Source organism: Cylas formicarius, unplaced genomic scaffold (assembly GCF_029955315.1).
Source record: "Cylas formicarius isolate icCylForm1 unplaced genomic scaffold, icCylForm1.1 PGA_scaffold_10__41_contigs__length_53128322, whole genome shotgun sequence".
Classification (NCBI taxonomy): Eukaryota; Metazoa; Arthropoda; class Insecta; order Coleoptera; family Brentidae; genus Cylas; species Cylas formicarius.
Window position 1 is genome coordinate 45,373,049 of NW_026844214.1, and position 12,095 is coordinate 45,385,143.

Sequence of the window (12,095 nt, forward strand, 5' to 3'; positions counted from 1 at the left end):
ATTTGTTTCTCGTTCTTGGAAGCGTTGAAGTTGTAGGAAAATCTTTCCAAGCTGTTATTTTTATTATTTTCAGAAATTTTAAGTAAAATAAACGATTAGACGGAATCACCCAAAAGATTTTTCTGGATAGCGCATGACTGATAGGATGCAGCCTAGTGTCAAACTGGGTTATCAATATTTCGATGGGTCTAATATGTCATGCTTTAATTATTCAATTAGTAAACAAATTACTTTTTACAAAACTTCTGGATTCCTCCTGCGTCGGTTTTTGCTGAAGAAGCCAACAGGATGATTGGCGAAACGTCAGCAAGTTCGACTCAGCAAAAAGGCGACGCAGGAAGAATCCAGGAGTTTTGTAAAAAGTATTACAGTAGCCTGTGGAAGTTTCTTTGAAAAATTAGTAAACAAATTTTTAAAATTATACTCTTGAATAGAATGTCGCCAAAAGTTTACTGAAAGTTACTTGTTTCCATATTTAGCTACACTACACTACACTACATTCAGATACTAATCATCTTTCTTTAATGAACTTAGAAGACTTAGACCTGGTCTAGTCCAAAAATGAGGGACTCGTTTTTTCTGTTTTTATAAGATTTAGAAACTAGAATGAGTTCCCTTAGTATGGACACAGTGTTTAAGGAACATTTGCTGTTGTTTCTGTTTCCATAAACAAGTTGCGACCAGCAACAAAATGTTCTACTGTGGTGTGAACAAGGATTTACAAATATCGACGTGTTATTGTTGGAATGCTAATTTTAAAAATCATTTAGCCAGACTTTACCCCAGTTTTTGTATGTATTCCGATTTTTTTTATAGAGACGTCTGAAGCAAATATTTCGTAATGCCGTAGCAACTTTTTATCCGTGCATTGATTTTTTTATAATCGTTTACAACAAAGTATAGCTATTAGGATACCTAAAGAAAAAAATCTTTTTTTTAAAGATGGTGGTGGTATTTAAAACGGAGCATAGCATAAAAAAATAAACACCTTCAATTTTTATAAATCATACTGTATTTCCGAAACCGAGGGAAATTTGGGAAAGGAAAAAGGTACATTTAACAGGTTTTAATTTATAAATTGTAACTTTAACCGCTCTACCAATATTGTCGTTGGCACCTGGTATAACAAAAACGAATATGGTTCATAAAAAAGAAGGCGTCTCTACGATCTTTCGTATCAGAGGAAGACAAAACCCAATCGTTTCCGTCTTAAAAAGTAATCTAGCAGTCTATGGTCGAGTCGGAAACCATAAGCAAGGCTTTGGGTTTAGAAAACGTCAAAGAAATCAAAAACGTGACATCATTATGAGACGCGCTTAATGCCCCGAGCCTCAGCGGTGCGAACCCGCGCAAACAAAAACTCAATTCACTGATTTGGGTGTGTAGAAATGCCGGTAATAATGTATACTTTACTTACCTGGGTGTTACAAAGGTGAATCCTCTTATACAGTCCTATGCATCCATTAGAGGGCTTTAAGTTTTGCCGTCTTCGACGTTGCCGTTTGAAGAACCTATTCAACAAAAACGTATCAATTAGTTTTTATTTTATTTATAGTGGCACTGCTGTGGCGCGCTAGTGGGATCAGCACGGTAGCCCAAAATGGGTACTGTCGCTCTTAGCGTGTTAATGAACGTCACGTAGCACAAAAAAAATACTAGAATATTGTTTTATACAGGATGATATATTAAAATGACCGGTGGATTGATGGGAAACTTCTTCAAACTTACTTATTACATATCAGGATTCAACACCTGCATCGAATTCATAGATTTTTTTTAACTCAACATGTTTTATTAAAGCAAGAGCTTAGGCCGAATTTAAACTTTGAAAGTGTTTTTATGTGATTAGAACTTTCTGATGGGTGTGTGCCTCAAATTCAGATTAGAGTTTGCCGTGTCGCTCACTACGACCCAATGGATCTATGGAGACTCCTTCCACAGTTGCACAATTTTTCCTAGGCTTAGCTTTCTGATTAGACACCACAGCTTTGATAATTGCTCCTTGGTGTAGCTGGTTGCCTCTGGTTTGGTTACGTCCAGTGGACAAAAGCGTACTCTCTTGTCTTAGGGTGTTTCTATACCATTGCAGGAATTCTTTATTCGTCCATTTTTTAATGACCGATTTTGCAATGGGTTTACTCCACGCCACAATAGAGTACGGATTAAATTTTTTTGGTACAATTATTTCCAATATCCCGTCCACTTCTCTTTTTTCAGTTTTTCACGGAATATTACTTTTTGAATTGTGTTTTATCGATATAGTACTTGATTTTAAATTGATTCCGTTTATAAATAAAGTAATAAATAAAACTTGTGAATACAAACAGAGAAAGTAATGATCTTCCTCATTTAAATATATATTTTCAAATAATCTTTAGAGTTTTTTGTTTTGTTTCCATCCCCTTAGAGATATCTACGCGACAAGAACTAACATCCTGTACGCCGCCCGATATCACTGATCAATAAATGAAACCCAAAAGGAAATTCGAAGGTCAAAGCCTCAAAATAGACGGTTCTAAATATACGCATGTCGAACCAAGCGCAACAATTTTATGTTCGCACGTCATATAAGTAAATCTTCCGAGTTTGAAGTGTCGGAGCGGCGAGTTTTATGGCTTTTTCGCGGTTTTTCTATTTTTGTAGGTCGCGAATGTTGTTTGCTTTCGATTCGATTTGGGAACGGGCGTTTCGATTGGCAAAAATTGAACCAAACCGCTCATTGACACGTAATTACCTCGCAATATTTTATTTCGTCGTAGCGGAACGCAAAAATATGTAGAACTTTTGCACCTTACGTATACATCTTCAAAAAATTCAAAAATTGACCATTTTTTGGGGCAGCCTCGGTCAGCAAAAGTCATTTTGTATAAAATACCCGTATTATTTTAATTATAACAATAACTAGTAAAAAGTAAAGTTTCTTTGTATAAATGCTTAACAGCTATTTCTTGACCCACCCTACAGGGCAAAAAGAATATAGCAAAGGGGTAAAATAAGAACGAAGAAATTAGAACCAAAGAAAAAAGAAAGAAATATAGAAATTAAGTTTTTATTCATTTGTATTTAATTATGAACAAGCAAATAAAGCATTGGAAAAAATATTACAAAATAAAACATTTTCTCTAAATTCATATAAAATACAGAAATCTACATATATTTACATGACACAAGTACAAATAATCGCAAATGAATATTCCAGTTTTATGAGGAGTGCACAAAGTGTATGCCCAAAGTTGACAAATATTGCACGGGTCCATTTTTCATCCGAGTTTCCAAAAGTATCGCCACATTGCAAATAAAGTACCTTATCCTCTTCAGAGGAAAAAAAAATCTGTCACATCTTTTTAAAGTTAATTTCAACTTTCACTGCAATTTTTTTTTACTATTTGGTAATTGACCGGTAATTTTTTTCCGTCACACGGGGTGATGTAAGTTCCGCCGACAATTGAGTAATAGCTTTTTTCTACTGTATCACGGTATCACCTGGCGTTGATGGTATCTTGTTATCTTCGAACGACATAGTTGAATCATTATTAGTGTTAGTAGGTTTGGGATCGAAAGTAGGAATATCTTCTTGAAAAACTTAAAGAGGTCTAGAAGTTTGATTTGTTGTCAGTTGCAAATTTTATGCTTTTTACAAATAACTGAAGCTATTCCAAAAAAAAAATCAGTTTATGTAGCCGGAGGCTGTTATTAAATCTAATATTACTGAAGAGCAACCAGTAAAATAACGAATATTTCGTTTCTTCTTTGGGAACACAACTGTTTCAACTGTTTCAAGGCCGCGTTTGGAAATAAAAACAGAAATGTTCAAATATGGGTATGCTACTTAACCACTCCTCAATATATACGCTCAGGTTGGCGAACGACCAAATAGCACAAAATTCGGATGATATATTGAGTATATGATTCAAAAACTCATTGAAGAATACGAAAAGTGGAGACTCAAAAGCGAATATGAGTGTGGGAGGAAACCAGCAAGACGTGATTTTGGAAAATGGGCAGAGAATAAGAAATTGGCAAAAGTAAAAGTACCCGAATTTTCTTGCCAAAACTGAAGGCCAATAAATATCAATTTAGAGCAAATATTTTAGGATTAGATTTTACTTACTGGTTTTATTATCCGACGACCTCTAAAACACACAAATAAAAAAAGTGTTCGGATATGCAACTACCCGGCAAAACGTGGCCGCCATAAAAAAACAGGTCACATTTGTTGAAAACCGTTGTTGCTAAATTATATGGAACTCCTTATCGTAAATATTTGAGCGATTCTTATTGCCTAGTATACTCTTTGTACCCCAAACTACCTTACTTTGTCCTGTGGGCATCCGTCAGACTTCAAGGTTAAACTAATGCATTCTGAGACAATTAATTCTCAATATAATTTTAGTTTTCAAACCACGGACGTACCAACTACTAACCAAAACCATAGATAAAAAACTAATATTAATTAATTCTGATGTTTTTTTACTTACACTGCATCATAAGAAAATTCGGCCAGCTTACAAGCAAGTTTCAACTTATAAACAAATTTTTAACGATTACAACACCCAAGGCACCCGGTGGGAACCAAACCCACATCCTCCGGCTGGTCTAACGCCTTGCCAACCGAGTGATCCTCGATCCCCAATTAATTCAGATTTAAATGTACTAATTGATGTAAACCTCTTGAAGTAACAAAACTACAATATTACTACTACTACAACGAATTTCGCAGTATTTCCTGTAAAACAAAAATAAGTGATATATTGAAGAGGAAGTTTCAGTCTGCTTGTGAAGCAGCTGACGTGCCATCAAATCTGAATCCCTTACTCGATGGAATTCTACACTTGGTTTAAAAGTGAGAAATGGCATTAGATAGTGACTGGCAAATAAAATAAAATAAGTTTAAAATAAATTTTAAACTTTTATCAACAAAACTTGGTGGAGAAAAATATGTTACGTTACCATTTGTCATTGTATCATTCAATCTCTTGCTCGATAAAATTGAACCCATGGCAAAACAATTAGATGAGAAACGAAATCGATCTGAAGTGGATGAAAGGCTCATTTTGGGTTTTCAAGCAACTCGCGACAAAATGCTGAAACATTCTAAGGAGAGCAACTGGATATATTGTACCTCTTTAATTATAGACCCAAGGCATAAGGCTCAGACTTTTGACATGACAGTATGGGGGAAGCAAATTAAACCAGAAGGCCTGCGCAAATTTAATGTACTTTATGATGATATGATGAAGATGACGACGTAATAGACTTTGAGAAACTTAGTTATAGACGAATTGAGAGTACCTAAGTACTAAGTACTAAGTACCCAGAGCCGCCAGATCCGAAGACATTTTAGAGTGGTAGAGGACACATGAGACAAAGTATCTGGTTTTCTCGAAAATGGCCAGTGATTTTCTTTCAATACCTGCAACTTCAGTACCTGCTGAGAGATTATTTTCTAAAGCATCATTACTAATTAGAAAACATAGAAATAGGTTAAGTGATGAGTGAGCCAGATGATTACTTTGCGTTAATTCATGATCAAAAGAATTATAAAGTACTACTAATGTCAATTATTAAATAGCAATAGATAGGACATTGCGAGACTTGCGAGACTCTTGCTGCAAGACCAAGACCAAGACTGGGAGTGCAATACCACGACCAAGACCAAGACCAGATATATTGGCGCAAGACCAAGACCAAGACTGGCTAAGTCTTGTCTTGGTCTTACATTTGGGGAACACTAGTGAGCAGGAAAACGTTATTTTTATAAGCATAATCCGACAACATGGTTGTCGAGAATTTTTAAAAAATTTGAGCCATTACAGAAAAAATTCAGTGCTTAAGCAGTCTATTATTAAATCCAATATTCCTGGAGGGCAATCATTGAAAATAAAAACTGGAGTTCTTTTCTTCCTTGAGAATACAAGTACTGGTGGGATGAATTTGCCAGTTGCAGTTCTACAGAACAGATAAGTAAGTGTGCCAAATTCAGAGGACAAAACGCTTCCAACTTGTTTTTTCCAACCAAATATGAGTATACTACTCCACAGTATATACGCTCAGGTTCGAGAATCAACAAATCGTAATAGCACAAGGCTCGTATGATATTGAGTATATGAGTTGAAAACTCATTAAAGAAAACGAGAAGTGGGGTCTCAAAGTGAACATTTCAAAACCGGATATGATTAAGCCAGCAAGAACTGATTTTGGAAAATAGCCAGAGAATAAGAAGCTGCTAAAAGTATAAGTACCTGAATTTTACACACCATGTAAAAAGGGTCTGACCCCTTTTCCCGGCTCTTCTTGCCAAAACTCATAGCAATCTTTGTCTCTCGCCAATAAATATCAATTTAGAGCAAATATATTGGGGTTAGATTTTAAATTAACGTACCTTGATTGCAAATATATGCCTACTTTTCTGGTAAAATGCAGAAGGATAAAGTACTCATCACTAAAAATTACGTGGTTTTATATTATCCACCTAAATCGGTAGCACCTGACGAAAGCCTTCCAAACACTAGCACCAACAGTTTAAGGTCTGAACATGAACTAAAAGCTTTCATATATCGATATAAAACCTATTAGTTATTAAAAACTCGAACCAATAGGAATTGCAAAGATGCGCCAATAAAAATAAAAATGAACGACTATGGCAAAAATTGACAGCGGGTGAGACATTAGAAAATAATTGGTTAGTTGACAAATATACAGTTCGGTTCTGATACATGCTGAAAATTTTTGGGTGGAGTTAAATGTTGACCAATATTCCCTACATGACTGAGCCTAAAAATAATCACAGTCCGTAGACTACCTGACCAAAGTTTTAAAAACAATCATGGGGCATCCAAATCGACCCCAAGGCATCCATCTGCGTTTTAATAAACTACCGACCCGTCGCACCCGGTGGGTGTCGCACCACGTCTACCGCGGTTACCCAAAGGTGTTTGAGGAAATGATGCCGCGCGCGCAGAGAGAAAACCAATCTATGAAATTTTAATAACGTATTCGTCAGTCGGAACAGACACCCTTCGGGTTCGCAATCTAACGTCGTCTATGCGGATAACCTATAAATCACCGAGCCCCGTTGTTATTACATCGCTTCCACGCGTAATTATCAGGTAGAATGCGCTACGGTCGACGTCTAAATTAGTTTACCAGATGGATGTGGTCGTCGTATATCGTACAGGGTGCCTGGAAAAGTTACTACAAAATTCCAGCCACAAAAAGTTTCATTTTGGAATATGTGGGGGTTACATCCTGTATATTACGTTTTCGTATTATATGGTAAAAATTCAATGAGGTTTATGATTTCAAAATCTTCGAATTCATGAATTAATCGAAATTGAAATCATTTCAATTTTGTCAAAATGTAATCTAGTTCTTATTTCTCAAATACTTAAGAAGTCATGGAAGCGAAATTTGCAGGAACATGTAACAATGAATTTATGATTCATATCCCTATTACAAAACAACTCTCCAACTTATACCAGAGTGCCCAAAAATTACAATAAATTATATAATTTGTATTAGTTCTAATATTCTAATACCGACCGACATATTTGAGGGGTTCATTCCCTTATCAAGTAATCTCAACTTTCTTGGTTTCGCAGAATACGTAAAATTAAAATTTTTTGTGCCATTCTAGAGAAGTTGTCTATACTTAATTGGAATATGAAATATGATTTATATATTATAGGTTATTGTTAAGGGGAGGAAAAAATGCAATACATAATAATAATAATAATAATAATAATATGTCTTTATATGTCCATTCTTTCTACAAACAACCGTTTTCTTTTACAAAATGAATATATATATATATATATATATATATATATATATATATATATATATATATATATATATATATATATATATATATATATATATATATATATATATATATATATATATATATATATATATATATACACAGAAACATGGCGAAAATCAGATATGGATAACATGTTAGCCACCCGATCTATTTAGAATTGAGAAACAATAAGTCTTTTTTTATGGCGACAGCGATAGCACAAAAAAAATTTTACTTCTTCTCACACTTATTACAGTTAGACTGTGCTTTTGTTTTAAACTTTACTTTTCGAAAAAATATCTGAAAGCATAAAATTTAAATCTACTTGGAGTCAGGGCTTTGAAGTTATTAGGAAGACTATTATACAATTTAGCTATGTTAAAGGAAAAACTATGCTCAAATAGAGTTTTATGTAGAGGAGGAGTTATGGCACCTCTAAATCTAATATTTAAATTATGAACACAATCCTTCTGTACAGATATTGAGGACTTTTGTAGTATAGAATTTTGTGAGAAAAACAGGCTTCATGTAGTTTTCTTCTGCTCTCCATGTTCAACCATTTAGTTTATGTGATATTCTCTCTCGGAGACTAATGCCGTATATTAGTCGCAAACTTTCGCATTTTCTGAGTGCTTTGTTTTTGAAGGTATGTTAAATTCTTCGGGTTTTCTTTAAGACGATGTTATAGTATCTACTGATAGAGTTGGAATGAAAGTTATATAGATAGTACGAACAGTTAGAATGTAAGACGGTTATTGCTTGAATAAGTTATTGACAGGGACAAACATAATATAATATAAATAATAAATTTTAACATTACTTTTCATATCAAATTTCACTCAATTATATTTCGCACTGACTTTTCCAAACATCCTGTATAAGCTTGTCGATCGGCGCGGTTTACAAGGTTTCGTTTGATAACGCGGATCGGGGGGACAATTGCGAAGGAAACGTGTCTTAAATGGGGGGTAATTGATGGGTGAGACCGATGAGGAACGCGTCACGAGAGCTCACCTAGCCGCATACCTACCGATTAGAGCCGTTCGAAAATGTAAACGCGTTTATTGATATCTATAGGGTGTCCCTAAAAGCTCCTAGAAGCTTTCGATGGATCACAGATTTTTAAAGCTAACAAGCATCATTATCTTCATGATCAGAAAAATAATGTTATATTACCATTAAACAAGGAACAAAAGGACATTTTGACTATCGACATTACTTTCTCTCTCAATACTGGGTTATACAGGGTTATAACGTTTTCAAAAAGTTTTACTTCAAGAATACATCAAATCCTACTATGGTTACCTCTTAAAAGAATTTTGATACTATACAGGTTGCCGCAAAGTGTACTTTTTTAAAAGGAACCCCGTTTATATTAAACCATTTTAAATAGTTTGAGTTTCGTGAAAATGCAATCTAATTTTAATGTCTCAAATACATAAGAAACATTAAAATTATATCAGCGAAATTTGCAGTAAAGTGTAACAATAGACCATCCCAGAAACATTTTGAAGTTAAAATAGTTTCTAATACGTTTTATCAAAGTTTTACACTTAAAGACGTCTAAATTTCTTGAATAGCTTAGAAAATGTCTATAACACACAAATCTATATTTCCTGAAAGTCCAATTACTTTTATAATAGATTTATTGAGTTCTTGTAAAAACATCTTGGATTTCAAAAAAATTATTTACCATTTATCCAGACTAAATATTCTCCAATGTTTTGTCAGATAGATATAATTAGAAAAATAAAAAATCTTTTTTTTGCGAATGTACTTTTTTGTACCTACTTTTTTCGAAAAATTAAAGGAAGCAACAAATTACCGATTATTGTTTGTATTTCTTAATTTTAATTTTCGATTTTGATTTTTCATTGATAGCCGAATGCCCAATTCGAGGTTATTTCATAAAATCTGCTTCAAAAAGCTAAAATAGCTAAAGCTAAAAATACTGAGCATAATACTTCATTGGTAGTATCTTTATTTGTCCAAGAGCTAGTAGGTTTAGAATGGTTTTTAAATATCGGTTGGCTAGAAAAGCATGAATTTGTGTGGCCAAAATAGTTTTAGAAAAGAAGGCCGATTTTTACTAAAGCGAATGTATTATCACCGAGGCAAAGAATACTTTTAAAATAAAGGCTTTTTAATACAAATTGGAGTGAATTGTTTGCTAAATGATATTGTTATCTTCCATAGTGAATATCATTTATTGCTGAATGCAGATTTTCACCTCTTCGCATTTATAAATAAATGTACTAATTAATAGGGTGATTGTTTTCTTTTGTTTTCGTTGCCAAATTTAATGTTTTCAGTAACCGAAACGCACATAGTCCAGGTAATTAGGACATATGTCAATAATTTAATATACACTTTCATTTATTTGCAACATCACTAACAAAAACTGATAGTTTTAAGAACCAAATCAATAATCTAACCAAGAAAATTATTATTTAATATATATCCATGCATTAGGCAGTTTCAATATTAACTACACCAAATTTTTAAAATGATCTCAGAGGTGGTTCTATAATAGGAAATGGATAATCATATACGTTCTTATGTGAAGAGCATTTAGAATATTTCAAGATATCTGCTTTTTAAAAATAACTCTTGGTGGTCCTTTTCTGTATTGATATAAGCATGCTTATTTTTAAAAGTTTTATCATTGATGCTTAAAATATTCTGTTGGGAATAACGCCCATGTTTCATGGAATGTTTTATATCTCTATAAAATTGTGGTCCGTAATAGAAAATAATTTTATACCTACCTGTGTTTAATATTCTTTGGGTTGGTATACTACTTAGTTTAAGTTTATTAATAATCATTCTTATTTCGTGTGTAATACAGCGTGTGTTGAATCGTGTGCGAATTACGCAAAATATGTGCGAGTCTAGTGTATCTCAGGAGATGCTTGGAGGCTTGAAAAAGATGAAACCGTTGTTAAATGTGGGAGAACTACCTCATGGACGTGTATTCAACACATCGGTTTTAGAATTAAAGAAATTGACAAAAGACAAGTTTTAATGGAATCTTTTAGAATTCGGAAATGGCGATTGGAATATCTAGAAAAAAATTAGAATTTGCAACAAAGACCAATTATTTACTTGGATGAAACCTGCTTTGACACTTATGATACCCCGGAAAAGTGTTGCGTTGACTCAACTGATAAGTGTAAAACAAACGCTCCATCAAAAAGAAGTAAAATAATAACTATTTTGTATGCTGGCTCTAAAGATGGTTGGATTCCAAATGGACTTTCTCTGTCTGCGAAAAATATTAAAGATTCTTCTCTGGATTACCATGAACACACCACTGATTTATTTGAAAGTTGGTTTAAAAACAAACTAGTTCCAAACATTCCTCCTAATAGCTTCATTGTAATGGACAATGCAAGTTATCACAGTAGACAGTTGACTAAAACCCCTTCCTCATGTGACAACAATCCAAAACTACATGTATAATAACGACATTTATTTTCACGAAGATTATACCAAAAAGCAATTAATTGAGGTTCTACAAAGCTTGAACTTACAAAAGGAACACGACTGTGATAATTATGCAAAAAATCTAGGGCATACAGTTTTAAGGCTTCCACCTTACCACTGCATATTTAATCTCATTGAACATTTTTGGTACCAACTGAAATCTGCCATTCGTCGTAACAATGTTTTTCCCCGTGTTAATTCCAATGTCCTCAAACTTATAGAAACCGAAGTTTTTAACATCCCTCCACAAAGTTGGGCAAATTCTGTTAAACATATAGAAAAAGCAGAACAATCTTTTATCCATATTGCAAATAACATAGAACAAATAATAATTAGAACAGGCGATGATAGCGATAGTGATACTGATATATTATGTGAATAATTTTAAGTAATTTAAGTAGGTAATAAAAATAATTTGTAATTTTATTTTAGATTTAAAGATAAATACATACATAAATAAATAAATATTGTTTAGTATCTTTCCTAACAAAACCCCAAATAATTAAATTCTAAGCAAAGTACGGACCCGTTCGGTCATATTTCATTCTTACAGCTTGCCCGGGTCTTTCCTTAATTCGTATCAGTTAGTCACTTTCTTATATCAAAATAAATAAGAACTAAAAGTTCAGATTTTCACGAAATTATATATTTTGACATGACAATTCTTTCGACAACACCGTGTCTTTATTGTGGAAAAAATTGTCATGTGAAAATATATAATTTCGTGAAAATCTGAACTTTTAGTTCTTATTTATTTTGATAAATGGATTTTCATCAAGTAAAAGCCACCTCAGTTCGTATATCT

At 33.4% G+C, this 12,095-nt stretch overlaps 1 protein-coding gene across 1 annotated transcript in view; it reads right to left on the bottom strand.

Moving 5' to 3' along the window:
• The window catches only part of LOC132696212 (thrombospondin type-1 domain-containing protein 4), a 265,404-nt gene that overhangs the window by 127,594 nt on the left and 125,715 nt on the right, over positions 1-12,095 (bottom strand). The window contains exon 4 of the mRNA XM_060660924.1: positions 1,418-1,511. Within this exon, the coding sequence (XP_060516907.1) occupies positions 1,418-1,511 (94 nt within the window). The remainder of the gene's footprint in view (positions 1-1,417; positions 1,512-12,095) is intronic.